This window comes from Colossoma macropomum, unplaced genomic scaffold, assembly GCF_904425465.1.
Source record: "Colossoma macropomum unplaced genomic scaffold, Colossoma_macropomum, whole genome shotgun sequence".
In the NCBI taxonomy this organism is placed as follows: Eukaryota; Metazoa; Chordata; class Actinopteri; order Characiformes; family Serrasalmidae; genus Colossoma; species Colossoma macropomum.
This window is the reverse complement of record NW_023494790.1, coordinates 13,229,317-13,246,072: the sequence shown is the minus strand read 5'-3', so window position 1 is coordinate 13,246,072 and position 16,756 is coordinate 13,229,317. Positions and strand designations below refer to the sequence as shown.

Here is a 16,756-nt window from a genome sequence, read left to right as displayed (position 1 = left end):
AAAAACATCTAGACGACCCCCAAGACTTTTGAGATAATATTCTGTGGACTGATGAGTCAAAGGTGGAACTTTTCGGAAGACACTGGTCCCATTATAACTGGTGTAAAGCTAACTTTGCATTCCACTATAAGAACATCATACCAACAGTCAAACACGGTGGTGGTAGTGTGATGGTCTGGGGCTGCTTTGCTTCTGCAGGATCTGAATGACTTTCCATAATTAATTGAACCATATATTCTGCTCTCTACCAGAAAATCCTGAAGGAGAATGTCCGTCCATCAGTTTGTGACCTAAAGCTCAAGCGCAGTTATGTTACACAGCAGAGCAATGAACCGAAGCACACAAGCCAGTCCACTCCTGAATTGCTCAAAAGAAACAAAATTAAAGATTTGGAGTGGCCAAGTCAAAGTCCTGACTTGGACCCATCCGAGATGATGTGGCAAGACCTTGAACGGGCAGTTCAATCTCGACAACCCTCCAATGTAGCCAAATTAAAACAATTCTGCAAAGCAGAATGGGCCAAAATTCCTCCACAGCGATGTAAAACACTCATCGCAAGTCATCGCAAATGTTTGATTGCAGTTTTTATTGCCAAGGGTATTACAACCAGTTATTAGATTTAGGGAAGGATTTACTTTTTTGCATACATGATACAGATTTTAAATAGATTTTATCATCAATAAATGGAAAGATCGTTTGACTGAACACTGCAAAACATTCAAATTGCTACAATTTCATTAACATCTCTCAATTACCACCTCTGCAAATCAAATAAGTAACTAAATACTTAAAACATGGCTTCATTTAACATATTCTGAAGGAAAGATTAACAGTGAGACAGGGAAATGCAACACAGCTTAATATTCATCACATCAAGAACACAAAAGGTTATGTTTGTTTTTAGGAGCAGTAGATCATAAGTGCAGCGGAATAAAAGTTAGAGTACTGAATTGCTTACCACTTTATAAAATTGAAAAAGCATTGATTTCACACATCATGAAATACCAGTTGTACGCAAATGGGTAACAAACATACACTGTCACCCGACTCGCCATTGTTGCATTAGTATAATTAACGATCAATGATTTTCCAATTACATGCACAGAAAACCGTTTAAAGCAGTTGTAACTATGAAATTACTCTGTGTAGCTCCCCTCTGTGTCACTGGAGTCCTCCTTCCTGCACTGGGATGAAGAGTTGATGGAGCTGAACTGAGATTCAAAAGGGCCCATGACCGAATGAAGGACTGCTAAGATTCTCCTGGTCTGAAACGGCTTGTGCCTTGTGCCTTGTGCCATGCACAGAGGAACCCTGGCCTTCTTCCCACTCTGGATGACAGCTTCCAGCAGCTGCACTGCACTAAAGCACCACAGCCAGGTGCACATACAGGTTACACTCACACATACACTAAGCTATATAGGCTAGCATGCCAAGGATTTAAGCGTAGGTGAGCCTAATTCACAGTCAGCCTAGTCACAGGATCTATGCTATATCAATCTTAGTCTGATGTCTGATACTGGATGCAATATAACAGAAAAAAGCATCTCCTCAGAAAGAAACAGTAGTTTCATAACAAGCCACATCTACATCAAGTAAAATGTGAACCAGAAATACAATGTGGTGGGTTCTTTATGTAATGCCTACACTTGTAATGCAATGCTGATTTTTCCCATCAGAGATGATCAGCTGCTCGCTGTACTGTTACTAGGAACATGCTGCACTTGTTTAGAGAGAGTGTCAGTCCAGAGGCAACTGCTCTAGCAGAATCTACTAATATTAGTCATTAACTGCAAAGACACACAGGCACATGGCCTCAATGAAGAATATCAATTTAACTGCTACAGTGCTGTGATACTATTAAATAGTTAAAAAATGTTTTATATTAAAGCTTAATTGAAAATCAAAGTATTGCATAGACAAAGTCTTAAAGCTTTTGGTGATTTTATCATGTATTGTTATTTAAAATCAGGTCCAAATTCTGCATGGTCCAAGTTCTGAAAGTAAAGCTGAATGGTGGCCCACATCATGTATTCTCCAAGGTAGCACTCTTTGAAAAAAAGATTACAATATAACATTTTAAAAGGCTCCTTTTTTGTCATCAGTTTGGACATTTCTTATTCATAATCTATTTTCTGCTGCAGTTTGGAAGAATACCATATAATCTGCTTTCGGAGAAGGTTACCATTGGGCCTGTAATTCAAGGAAAACAAAGTTTAACGTTTTCTATTTATTTGTATACTGGATTTTGGAACAGACAGAGCAGCTTTCCAGAAATGTGAGTCCAGACCTTTACTGAGAAAGCTGAGGACAACAGTGGCAGGAAAAACCTTAAAAAGAATATGACAAAGAAACACTGAGAGGAATGAAAAGTTAAAAGGAAAAACTCCCCAAAAAGCACGAGGATAAAAGCAGTGAGAGGAACCAAGACTCAAAAGGAAAAATGTCTCAAGAACATGAAGAAAGAGTAAGGGAAACCAGGGCTCAAAATGGGAAAACATCTTTCTCTGGGCCAGACCAAACAGTGGAATTAACACCTCTCATTTACATCTAAACTCGTCTAAGACAGTGGCTCCCAGACCTGGTCATGGAGGCCTCCTGCCCTGAACATTTTAGTGTTATCTTGCTGCAACACACCCACTTCAACTTGGGATGGGCTTGATATTTACTTACTTAGTAAGGCCAGGTGTGTTAAAGCAAGGAAAGAACAAGAGGCACTTCAGGACCAGGGTTAGCTACCACAGCTCTAGCATCAAAGCAACTTAAAAAACTGCTACCCAGTCTAAGTGATGCTCATGTAAAGTTCAAATCATCTAACTCATCACATGTAAACTGTCACTACTATTTTCAGACATGTCCTCATTAACCTTCGAATCCAAACATGAAGTAACCATCCGTGTCCAGTCAGATGTCAGGCAGGGTCTGGGGAGCCTTGTAGGAGCCTAAGCTCGGTAATCAGATTTCTGGAGAACTGGGGAGGGGTGGATGAGCTGTCATCCAGAAACCCCAAGGAAAGAGTGGGAGTGGATGGTGCATATGTTCCAACCTCATCCCTGAAAATGGCATATGGGCCTCCAACATGTGAAGCTGAGAGAACAGCTGTGAATTCTCCCTCTTTCAAGGGACTGCACCAATGCTCACCAACAGATCCAGCTGTCTACAGACCTGTCTTTATGTGATGATATAACGAACAGCACCTTTCTGAAGTTCCACCGCCTCAAGCTGGCTCCTCCTTGGATATTGAGTTTCAATCACAATGTGTTTTCTGCACAGCAGACGTGTGAAAACAGATAGCTCCCAGTGAGGAGACTTCACTAATGTTAGTACTCGCCCTAATAGGATGTGATCAGTGTCACCCAGAAGTAGCATTACATCATACACTCAGCCTTCACCCAAGCATTCAACTCTCATCATACCAACATGAAGCGGCGTGTCCAAATGGCCTCTCAACTCTTTCAACACAGACGCTTCTGGAAAAGACAACAATCTATCACTGAATTATATAAGAGTCCTGGTGCTAGAGTCATATAAAATTATTGTTATATTTTCTTTGATTTTTACTTTAATTAGTGTATTTAACGAATACGCAGTTATCTGCACTGTATTTGCTGGGTGCTTTTGATTGTTTAAAAAAAGAACATTTGAAAAAATGTTTGCAATTTCAAGAGAAGAACAAGACAAAATAGTCCAATTAATACTAGCTACATCAGGTTTGTAAGACATTCTTTTAGCATAGAGTACCCGAAGCAATTTTTTATTTCATGCATGCTTAGACATCATTACATATGATATTTTTGGAAAATACTTTGATACTGGATTTTATCAAAACCACCTACAGTAAATATAAAAAGTCTACACACCCCTGTTAAAATGCCAGGTTTTTGTCATGTAAAAAAATCAGACCAAGATGAATCATTTCAGATTTATTTCCACCTTCAATATGACCCATAATATGTACAATTCCACTGAAAAACAAACTCAAATCATTTAGAGGGGGAAAATAAAAATAACAAAACTAAAATAATGTGGTTGCATAAGTGTGAACACCCTCTTATAATTGGGGATGCGGTTGTGTTCAGAATTAGCCAATCACATTTAAACTCATGTTAAATAGTAGTCAGTACACAGCTGCCATCATTTAAAGTGATTCTGATTAACCCCATATAAAGTTCAGCTGTTCTAGTAGGATTTTCCTGACATTTTCTTAGTTGCATTTTATAGCAAAAGCCATGGTTCGTAAAGAGCTTACAACACATTAAAGGAATCTGATTGTTGAAAGGTATCAGTCAGGAGAAGGGTACAAAAACATTTCCAAGACATTAGATACACCATGGAACACAACGAAGATGGTCATCAAGACGTGGATTACATTTGGCACAACAGTGACATTACCAAGAACTGGACGTCCCTCAAAAATTGATGAAAAGACAAGAAGAAAATTGGTCCGGAAAGCTGCCAAGAGGCCTACAGCAACATTAAAGGAGCTGCAGGAACTTCTGGCAAGTACTGGTTGTGTAGTATATGTGACAACATTCTCCCGTGTTCTTCATATGTCTGGGCTGTGGGGTAGAGTGGCAAGACGGAAGCCTTTTCTAACAAAGAAAAACCTCCAAGCCCGGCTATGTTTTGCCAAAACCTACATCAAGTCTGCCAAAAGTATGTGAGAAAACGTGTTGTGATCTGATGAGACCAAGGTTGAACGTTTTGGCCATAATTCCAAAAGGTATGTTTGGCACAAAGCAAACACTGTGCAACGCCAAAAGAACACCATACCCACAGTGAAGCATGGTGGAGGCTGCATTATGCTTTGAGGCTGTTTTTCTGCAACAGGAACTGGGGCTTTAGTCAAGGTGGAGGGAATTATGAACAGTTCCAAATATCAGTCAATTTTGGCACAAAACCTTCAGGCCTCTGCTAAAAAGCTGAAGATAAAGAGGAATTTCACCTTTCAGCTCGACAATGACCCAAAGCACACCTCCAAATCAACAAAAGAATGGCTTCGCCAGAAGAAGATCAAAGTTTTGGAATGGCCCAGCCAGAGTCCAGACCTAAATCCTATTGAAAATCTGTGGGTAGACCTGAAGAGGGCTGCACACAGAAGCCCTCGCAATCTGACAGATTTGGAGCGCTTTTTCAAGGAACAGCGGGCAAAGATTGCCAAGTCAAGATATTTCATGCTGATAGACTCCTATACAAAAAGACTGAACGCTGTCATAAAGTCAAAGGATACTTCAAATTATTAGTTTAAGGGTGCGCATATTTACACAACCACATTATTTTAGTTCTTTATTTTTATGTTTCCCTCTCTAAATGATTTTAGTTTGTACAGATTTTGGGTCACATTGAAGGTGGAAATCTGAAATGATTTATTTTGGTCTGATTTTTTTACATGACAAAAACCTGGCATTTTAACAGGGGTGTGTAGACTTTTTATTTCCACTGTAGCACTACTACAACTAGGTCTATACAATGTAGCATTTATTAATCTTTACTGCCGTATAGCCCTTAGAACAATATTGATTATGATTATGATATTACATCAGCCTAATCAATCACAGTGATTCAATCAAAATGTTTTATTACTATTTACTGTGAGCAACTTGACCAATCATTGCTCCAGGTCAACGTTTCTGTGGGTGTGTTGATTGATCAAGGCACTGGTGCAAATTGGGGGGGGGGTGTAGGCGGGACATGTCCCCTCCACTTTTTGACATTTTGGGGGTTGTAGGATGGTTGTCAAAAAAAAGTACAAAGCTGAGTTGCAAAACAGCTGCCAAATACCAATTATTATACAGGCTAGCTGTCAATTACAGCATAAACCCAAAATAAACTGTTGTTTCATTTAGTCAGTATAGAAAAAAAAGAAAAAAGGCTTAGCTCGTCCTGGAATCAGTTTTAACACTTCTTTAATGATCTTTACAATGATTGTTGACTCTTGCCATAATAGTTCTTAACAGTGTTTCTTAATTATCACCATATTTATAACAAATGGAATATTGTGCAAAAAGATGTATAACAAGCAGATCAGAAGAACTGTAGTAACATAGTGGAAAGCTACAACACTAAATCTGTATATTGAACATGTGTGAGATTTTTCCTGTTAATGATGTTATCTGCTGTTGTGTTTTAATATTGATATATGAAACAGGAGATAGCATAACATAAATGTAATTGCACGCATAATTTATTTGCACAGTTTTAGGTTTCAATTGCCGCATACAAGCTTTATCCTGACGTTGATCCCCAAAGTTGCACCTCTGAATCAAAATATTCATGTAATCCATCAGAGGTAGATTATTTGGTCAAAATGATGCAGAGCCATGTTTAATCATCTCACATTACTGATTTACCAGAGCTTTTTTAATATATTGCAACACATATCAAAACTGCAGTAGGTAGCAATACAATCACAATACTAGTATTGTGAGGCCTGAACTCCAAGCCTACAGTCTCATGTCTCATAACCGTTTTGCCCTCCTGGATGTGCAGTCAAAGAGCAAGTTGAGTGTTTGGAGTTTCAGAATGTGAAAAAAGAGCACTGGTGAGTGAAACAGCTGAACAGAAGCATACCCCAGCGATCAGTTAAACGTCTGGCCCCAGTCAGCATATATCACATCAGCTTAGACCAGTCCATAAGGAAAAGGTCAAACCTGTCAATCTGACTGGAAAAAAAAGAAACATATGTAGGAAGAGAACAGAGGTTGAACTCAAGGTAAGGCAGTAACAGGCAGAAACACTCAGAGAAAGTCCTTCAGGGTACAAGAGGAAAGCATGCCTGGAATGAACTGGCATGACCTTGCACTTACTCAAAGGCATCAGTACAGAGCTGCCAACTAAATGTCATGATTATAGAATAACAGAGTTAGGCTAACAGCTGTAGAAAGTGTAGAAATAACAGTGACCTTTGGTACTCTCATTAGAGGTTTATTTTCCTCCTTGCATATTCAGATGGACCACACAAAAAAACCATATGGTGCAATGAGCCATACTCAGGGGGGTGGGGGTTGGTGGGGGGATTGGCCAGTGCATTTCAGTCCAATTTAGACCTTAAATTTTAGGCAATTGGTTTTTTAATAAAACTGCATATAGGTGTTCTACCCTGTTTCTTAAACATGTGCATGAAACAAAGTGGTGTTGAATACACCCCACGTCCAGCCTACAGCCTATTCAGCGAATGGAAAGACACGGTGCAGCTTCCCCAGACTTCAGTGGAATCATTTGAATGTCTTATCTACTCTATGTAATTAATATTTTTTGACAACACACTTGAGTGCGTGTTGAAAATTTCAGTAAGTTATTTAATTAGACAAGTTAACACATTAGCCAATGCAACCTGAAGTCAAAATAATGACTGATACAGAGCTAACTAGCCTACTACTGTCAGCCACTCACTGACAGTATCTTAAATAGATACTTGCAAAATCTTTAAAAAGACTCATCTAGCCATAATGTGATTCTCAAAATATTGTTTAGATAGATATCTAAATATATGAAACCTTCATCGAATGGACACTGGATATTTTTGATCTTCTACCTACATCAATCACATCATATATTCCTTTAAGGAAGGAAAAACATTTCTAACTTGTTATGTATAATGAAATTTAATTTCTATTGGTCTATTAGTAAGGAAATGTGCAAACAATGTAAAGGGCAGCTGGTGGTTTTATTTGTTTAAAAAATGTATAAAACAAAAAAAAAGATGTACAAGAAAATGTTATAAGGCTTTAATAAAATATCACACACTGAAAACAAGCCTCTGTGTGTGTGCATTAAAGTGTGGGGCGCATGCATGGACATGCACATTTTCCTGAAGAAAGTTACCATGTGAGAAAATTATCATAAGCTCTGACTGATGTCTCCCTAATTGCCAACAATTAAATCAATTTGGCCGAACAAGGTGTTTGACTAAAGAGGGACATGAATGTTCACTTTGTATGCAATCTGTTTAACATCAAAGAGGTGGGAAGCCTTTAATCCACAACATCACAGCTATTGTTACGTCTGCTCTTCAGGCAAAATCTTAAATAGACTCGTCTAGCCATAATGTGACTCTCAAAATATTGTTTAAGATGAAAGCTTGAGCTGGACAAACGAAACAGAAAAGGACGCTGATTGACTTGCTAAAACACAAGGCCAGTAACAAGCACGCAAGATTGTGTGCTAATTAAAATGGGGAGCGAAAGGTGAGATCAAAGGGACAGAGATCAAGAACACACATTTGGGGGAGTAACACCTCTTCAACCTAAAACTAATACGCCACACGACATATTACAGTTTCTCATCAGTGAGACTGAGCTTACAGACATCAAAGAGCCATCCGTTTAAGAAGACAGTCTTTGTATACAGAAGAAGACCAAATTAAAGATCTGACAGTGCTGTTAGAAACATGGCAACTGTGAGTTACACACACATGAATGGCTCTCAACAGTCATAATTATCAGAAAATCAGAAACGATTATGATGCACGCATTGCCGAGGCGTGACGGAAAACATGGACAGCGTGTCAGCAACTGATAGCAAATATTCATATTCTGAAAGCATGCTGTGTTTTTATCATTTGATTGATGTTTGTGTTTGCACAAGCTAAAGCCAACCTTTAGCTTGAAACAAAGCCAGGTAAGGGGGTTTAGTGTTCCCTAGCCAGTCATTCAGTCAGCCACATAAACTTATCATGAGACAGAGATAGTGTTAAATGTACTTTCCATTTTACATGGAAACAAACCATATGTGTTCCTTGCATCAGTGAACAAAAATGCAGGTTTTCTTTGTTAAGGCATTTATGTTTTGGATAATTTCTGAGCATGAGCTCATGACAGCAAGATGTGTCATAAATATCACATTGTAACTTAGAAATATTAACTTAGAATAAGCACTTCAAGGCAGCATTAATCTCATCCAGGCGATATGGCAAAAAAAAACAGAAACAAAACAGAATCACAATACCTGAAGGCGTTTTCACAATATGTTTGTGTATTTATTTCTTAACAACAAGTCAAGTCAAACAACCACAAGTTCATTTTGGGGGTTCCAAGAGTCTTGCAGAAAAAAAAGTATTTTCTCTGTATTAATCCTGTATTTTTGACAACATATATTTGGGAAAGACTCACTCAATGATATTATGTTATCACTCAGTGTGTTAATATGCATTTAATAATCTGATAACTGCAGGAAATCAGATTTTGTTCAACATGTTTACATGCACCTGGTTACTCAGATAAACTCTGGATGTACATGAGTCAGGCAATAATCTGATTTCTGCTTTGCAACCCACCAATAAACCCACAGAAGGAGATGTTATGTAAATGTAATGTAAAACTCAAACATCATCCTAGCTTTTTTTTCCTTAAACATTGTCACTTCACCAGAAAATATGAATACACATCATCTAGAAGATGAAGAATATTTAAATTCTTAAATTCGTCAAGCAGCTGGTTTGAGCATTGCTCCAAAAGTGTTTTGTTGCCATCTTGTGGGCGTTGTGTTAAACGCTGCTTGCTGTTTCTGGGACAGCACTCTGTTTTCACACATGCGCAGACTGAGAAAAGCGAAAGAAATCAGAGTAAGAGTATACATGCATTGAAAAAGCAGATTACTAAACTGAAATCCAGGTCTCTTAATTAGATTTCTAGAAATCCGATATTGCTTGCGAATTATGGTGCACAATGAGTCTCACTCATTGTGTGTGCCAAATATGATAAAGGAACCTTTACTGAACCTTTATTAGCTCTTCGTTGAGCAGTTTTGACAGCACTTTGTCAGCTGTACATATCACTAATCCTAAGTGTTAGAGGGCTCCACCATCATTTTTCAAACTTCTCCTTTTCAACAAAACAACTTTTTCACCTCATCTAAGCATAAAAACGTTTTTTTTTTTTTAGACATTTATGCACTTTCTAAAATTTCTATCTTTTCCATCCAGGGTTTTTATGCACATTTTCAAAATCTGCATTAAAGAGGTGGATGGCAATCAGTCACACTGATTGCTGTTGTTTACAGGGTTTCTTTATAGTCTTTTTATAACATATGTAGTTACTCAGTGAGCTAGATGTACAGACAATACCTGTGATATACCCAGAAAAAAATATACTTTGATGTAATTTATCATGACAATGATAGCATAGCATAGCACTGTCTCTTCCTAATCTCATGTAGCCACATACACTACATATTGTAGTTTACTGTATATCTAATGAATAACACCTAAAATTCAGTCATCAATTTAACTAAATATTTTTTTAGTTTGACTACTGAACTTTCATGCATTTTTCAGTCCTCTGCCTTCAATGGTAAAAAGACAACGTGTTTTACAATTAGTCTCATCACCACTGAGAACTGTCAGACTGTCAGGTGCACTACTCCACAGTACATCTTTTCAAAATGAATTTTCTAACAAACCCTCGCGAGAGCTTTGTTGAAGTTGTCGCTCTCAGCAGCAGTAAAGTGATTTGACAAATGTCATGTCACCAGGGCGCTGCCTCACCCAGACGAGCTCCTTCGTTAGTCTTCTCCTGCGCCTGCTGTCGTCTCACTGCTCGTGTTTGATCTTAGAAGGTAATGCAGGACTGGGACAACACATACATACACACACACACACACACACACTGTTTTCACAGCTTACAGACTACTGACACACTCTCTAGAGTTAAGGGGATTAAGGCACTCTGGTAGTGTGTCTAGTTCAGCTAAGTACTTCTTTTGAAGAAGGAAAGAAAAGTACTGGGAAAAAAAGCTTTTAAAAAGATGTACTAGTCTCTGGTGTGTTTCACCAATGACAATGAAAATGTGTAACCTGAAATTGAAACTAACAAGGCTAGTTCTGTGACTACAGTCAGCATAATACAAATCCATTTGTTTAGCCCTTTAATGTCACAGCTAATTCTACCTTTAATTGTTCAACATTTCAACATAATGCAATCAAAGAGATGCGAACAAAGGAATTCAGCGAGAAATGGTGCATTCTGGATTCTGGATTCTTCTAAAAACTACCTCACAAGGCTATTACATTAAATTTTTACAAACAGTCTGCCTGATTCCTGAGACATTGATTAATAAGTATTGACGTAAATTTTTGACTACAATATACTATTAAAATCCACTCATGATGGAGTGGTACATACAGGTAACTGTAAGGCAAAGAAAAGTTTTAAAAATCTGTGGAATTCCCCTTTAATAGCATGATTTCCAAAGGATGTAACTATTTTTATGTTGGAAGAATGTATAAAACAAAGGCCAAATTTTGTAATACTTGTGTCATTACCTAGCATTTTGAGCAAGAGAAAAAATGAAGAAAGAACTTTATAGTTGCCTTTTATTATTAACTCTCATGAAACAATCAATGTTAAGCTTTTTCATAGCATATCTGGATTCCCTTCTGAATGTGAACCTGTTTAACCCCTTAAAATCTAAGGCTTATTACTCTATAACTATACGGACGACAATGCAAACTGGCTGAGTTATTCCTTAGGTTATAGAAGTGTATAGTAAAACTTTGGACCCACCTGTGGGTCCTGGCCGTTTGAGGGGTGGAGGCTGGCATTTGCTGAGAAACTCACACAGTGCATCCAACAATAAAGGCAGCCTCATGCTTCTTTTACACAGTGATAGAAAACCCTGTAGCCCGCTACTGCATTACTATGCCTAAACTATTCTGGGGCAATTTTAAATAAGACGAATGGACAAAATGTATGAATGTATTGCTGAGGAGACAGACTTTAGGGTCCAACCAATATTACATTTTTGTGACCAATATGCTACCAATTTTAAGGTGCTAAAATTTCCAATAACCAATAAAACTGGTCAATATAGTTTAACATGATCAAAAATTTTACAGACTCCAGTTTTAAATCGTTTCCAGACATTTTGAGGGGCAGGCGCTCAAGGGTAAAATAGGGCATTATGAACAAGAATTTAACTTTATTAATTTAAATTTAATTTACTATATATTGCAACCACTTCTATCAAGACAGACAGTGTATTCATGTTACAGACAAAACCAAACATAGAGTTTTTTCGAAGGCAGCCAAAAGCACTAATGGTACTATCTATGTTTGAATTTGAACGCCAGTCAGCAGCGTACAAAGCTGTGGCAGTACTCACTACACTACTTAATTTCTGCATAGCGTTTAGTTAGAACTCTATTTAAGAGCTCCACAGTCTTGTGCAGTTCCCTGTATTTTTACAATAATGAAACCTTGGTGTAGCATGTTATTAATACCTTTTATTCCTAATAGTACATTTGGACATCATTTGAAATAACCACATTATGGAATGTGATGCTTTCTTGAAAAGATTATCATCATTTTATTGGTGGGATTTCCAGCACTGTGGTAATATGTGACAGGTCAGAGTTATTCAGGAGAAACACAGACGATCAGTATTGCACCCAAAAGCCTAAAGATTTCATAGAGAGCCTCGACTCGCTATACAATATAGTTACACAGTAACAGCTACTTACCAACCAAAGTGCTTTTCAAAAAGCCAAACCTGCCCAAGCAATGGACAAAATGAGAAAAAAAAACAAAACAAGGCTCTTCTTCCAAAGATGGATTAAGGCCTCTTGGAAAAGCCAGAGTTTAATTTTAGCATTAAATAGTGGAGAGAGAAGGTCTATATTACCTCTGCTACTTTCATCACCAGGTTCCCAAGCTGCCTACTCATTCCATTTTTTGAGGAATCAATAAAGGCTCCTGCAATGACCAGTGCCCCAGTGTCTCTTCCAATCACTGAAGATTACTCTGACTTAATCCTGGGTGTATAGTCTCTTCCTGCATGGCCTTTGTGTGTGTATGTGTGTGTGTATGTGTGTGTGTGTGTGCACCCATGTGTGTGATCGCAGAGTCTTCATTAATCCAATATGCCACTGCATTTGCAGGCTTCTCATTCAGGGTCAATGAGTAGATGCATCTCAACATGCTTGTGAAATATCACAAAGCCGCCTGAATGGGCAGACTGAAAGAACACTAAAAGCTTTCATTACCTGTGTTTACCAAAATACAAATCCGGGTGCATTAAAGTAATGGGCAAAAATCCAGCGTTAAATGGATCAGTGTTGTTGCTACTAGCACTTGCAGCCACCATGTATGTATTCCATTTGCTGTCCCTACTGCATCTGCTGTCACACACACAAGCTGCTTTGTGCTTCTCCCCTGAACCCATTTAACTTATATTAAAATAAATCAGTAATTGTAAAGTGCACCTAAAGTTCTACCTGCACTCACTGACCATTTTATCAGGTACACCAAAAAGATGCACTAGGTTTACACTTGCTGACTGTTGCTGACTATCAGCCACCCTCTACCTAATCTATCAATGTAAAAGGACCATCATATGAACCACCACTGACCAGATATTTTTTGGGTGATCATTCTCAGCACAATAGTGATGATAGTTTCTCCCACAAAGAGTAACACTGTGACATGGTAATGACATGGTAGTGGGTGTTGCTCTGGCACAATAGCTTGCTGAGAGTTTTGAGCACTGAGGGCCAGATGTACTAAGCTTTTTGTGCTGGATTTCAGGCAAAAACCTGCTCAGTCCAAAGAGCAAATGAGCATAGTGGAATGCAAGCCAAAACAGTTTATGCAACAAGTACATGACAAAATGTAAAATGCAGACCAAATTTGATATTGGAGACAATTCCATATTCCACTTACTACAGTTTTAATGGCCAGTTTTGCATAGTTTTCTCTGCCTCTTACAAGCAAGCATACACAAGTAGCAGTGTCTGAAAAGTGTGTTGTTGTTTTCTTAGCAATGGCTGCAGCCACAGCGTCTGAAATAAGACAACTTTAACTCACAGAACACCTCCAGAGTTCACAGATGCATTGACTTTCTGTGCTATTGTTTCCCAAATTCTAGTATTTGAGCTGAAAGAAAAATTACCTCCCTGTACAATATTTCGCAGTTTGCAGTTTAATGACATTTCTAACGTCTCTTTGTGACATTTTTTAAAAATGGTCTCTTTTTACCATCGTATGTGTGCATCCTGCCTGTTCAGCTTGTTACTGTCATGCACAGTCACTCAGTCACCACTGCAAAATTGCTGTTTTCCTAAAGACAGCCTCAAATTATGAGCCTTTTAAAGCCTGGATAGCGAGTATGCTAGTTAGCATAACCGCTGTTGTCATCTCATTGAGTTGAAATTTTCCTAAGTTACAGATAACATTCCTTTCAAGTTGTTTTGACTTTTTCCTTTAAACACCACATGTACTGCATACTGTGACACCTTCAAGGCGAGAGCATGTTTGCACCTTCTCATATGCATACATACAGCTTTGTGTATGTAAATAAACACGTAGATAAATAAAACTGTTTGAATGAATGATAGAGCTGAGCACCAGCTATTGCCAACATAGAGTTAAAGATGGATTTCATAACTGGTCTCCTTTATTAAAGTGAGCTATGGAGGAGAAGGACAGGCGGCTGACTGTTCTGACACTGCTAACCTCATCCGCTTTTCTAATAAGTGCTTCTTTTCTAGAGCTGTGGCCTTATGTGTCTCTCACTTTGTTAGACAGTGCCATCTCAGATTCTGCTCAAACTCGGACAGATACTGCATCTCCTGCCAGCTTCTAAACCATTTAAAGACTCAGGCTACCTACCTTTGCTATGAAACATTTTTTTTTTCCTGCCAGGAATGAGGGCATTTAAAAGCTGCCGACTTGTTTAGACAAGTATTTGATTTTCTCCAGTTAACAGTCCATTAGGCTTGTACCTGGAGCAAATGATTCGATGAACACATAATGTTGTTCATGGTCGACCACTGAAAGACGCACATTCAAATATTCTCAGAACGTTTCAAGGGGTCGATGAAGATTTTAGTGGGGGAAAGTTTACACAATGAATTGTGTACCAATCAATATCGCAATCCACAATTAAGGCACTTCATTTACTCGCTCAATCACAATCAAGCATAGTAATAAGAGCACTACTCAAATGAGCAGTCTGAGGACCCACAGAAATGTGAGAGCAGAAATCTTGCAAATCTCAGAATTTCCTCTGTAAATATTTTGTAAATATTCTGACAAATCACAGGTGTTCATCGCAGCTGTTTCTGCAGAGTGCAATGGCACAACCAGGTGCTGGCAATCAATCTTAATTGCGATTAACTTAATTGCAAGCACAGTTTCAATCAAAATAATCATACATTTTATTTTAGTCACAAGCACACAGCCCCGTGCAGGGCTCAATACATGCACCTTTACTTACCCTTGAAGGGCTTTCTCTCCAAACCAGTCCCCTTTTCCCAAGGCACGCAGGTAAACAGTGTCGTTGGGCGAATCCTCCCGGGTAACATTCACCTGTCATTACAAAAACGTCATTTAGACTCTCAAGTTTAATTTCCAACCTCACACTGTGATTGGCTGAGAGGTCTTCTATGCACTATGAACGCCTTTTCGTGAAATCACATTTACCTGTAATCTAACAACAGCCCCCAGCATACAGACCATTTCATAGAACTATTAGGTAGGTTATGTAAATGTAAAAAACCTTTTTAACCAACTTTGTATTGTCATTGTTTCAAAAGCTTATATTAAATGTCAATAATGAAACTTGAGGATGTGCTATACCACAAGATATTGGCACTGCAGGATAAAAGGAGTATAACCTTGATTTTACTATTTTAAAATGTACTTGTTGGATGTACAGTGCTGTGCAAAAGTCAAGGACCACCTTTCATTCGTTTAATTCTCATTTAAAATGGCCATTAACTGCAAGTTGTTCTGACAGATTAGATATATTAGAAAATCCTAACAACCATGCAAGACCTGGTAGAGCACCAAATAAAACATCAACAGAACATGAAGCTTTCATCTTTGGGAGGCAGGTGTTTCTGTCCATCCGTCCACTGTGAGCAGACAACTTAAAATGATGAGGATTTGCAAAGTAAAAAAGGAACTGCTGGTGTTCTCACTGGACTGGACTGGACTGGCCACTTCATCTATTGTATTTGGGATTACTCAGATGGTCAGAAGCAGAAAATACAACCAACACCTAAGACTGAACTTTGAAGGTGTGGAAATATCTGTTAAATTTCTTTCAAAAAATGAAAGCAAGTCTCCCGAAATGAAAGGAACCTGTAATAAAGGTAAAGGTTGGACACAGTAAATAGTGAATTTTTTATAATCATATTTAGTTGCTGTTATATTTAGTTATACTTAGGCTTCTGTGTAATTTTCTGTTAAACATGTGTTTTCTCTTTTTATCCCTTGACACTGAAAAATGAATAACTTGTCCTTAATGGCCATTTTGACTGGAAATTGTGTACCTGAAAGGTGGTCTCTGACTTTTGCACAGTACTGTGCATGCAATGCTGTATCTAACAGAAAGCTTACCTTTCCTTTACTGATGATGAAGAACGTGTCCCCTCTGGCCCCCTGTCTGATGATATATTCTCCATCATTATAGTGAGTCTAAACGAGAAAGAAAAAGAATTGAAAGAGGAGGGGAGAGAGAGAGATAGAGAGAGATAGAGAGAGAAAAAGAGAGCATGTTAGATATGAACAAGACACCACAAATGCAGTGTATACAGTGTGCCTCGGCTTCACGGGGTGCGCTGATTTACCCACCTACAAACAGCGAGAAATATGTCAGTGCTTATATTTTGGGCTTGATTTTGATTTGACTGTGGAAAACAACTACTTCACGCTGGTCCAATCACAAGTTATATAACCAGTGTGCTCCTTTATGTATTGCAATATTATCTGCCAGCGTTTTCTTGTCATTGTGCTCTACAGTCATAAAATTCAATAATATA

At 38.3% G+C, this 16,756-nt stretch overlaps 1 protein-coding gene across 2 annotated transcripts in view; it reads right to left on the bottom strand.

Annotated features, from left to right (window-relative positions):
• Nucleotides 1-16,756, bottom strand: part of prkg1b (protein kinase cGMP-dependent 1b) — a 165,958-nt gene that overhangs the window by 33,817 nt on the left and 115,385 nt on the right. For both annotated transcript variants that reach the window (XM_036572204.1, XM_036572203.1), the window contains exons 6-7: nt 16,335-16,412; nt 15,208-15,299 (exon numbers count right to left, since the gene is read on the bottom strand). In XM_036572204.1, coding sequence (XP_036428097.1) covers nt 15,208-15,299; nt 16,335-16,412 — 170 coding nt within the window. The remainder of the gene's footprint in view (nt 1-15,207; nt 15,300-16,334; nt 16,413-16,756) is intronic.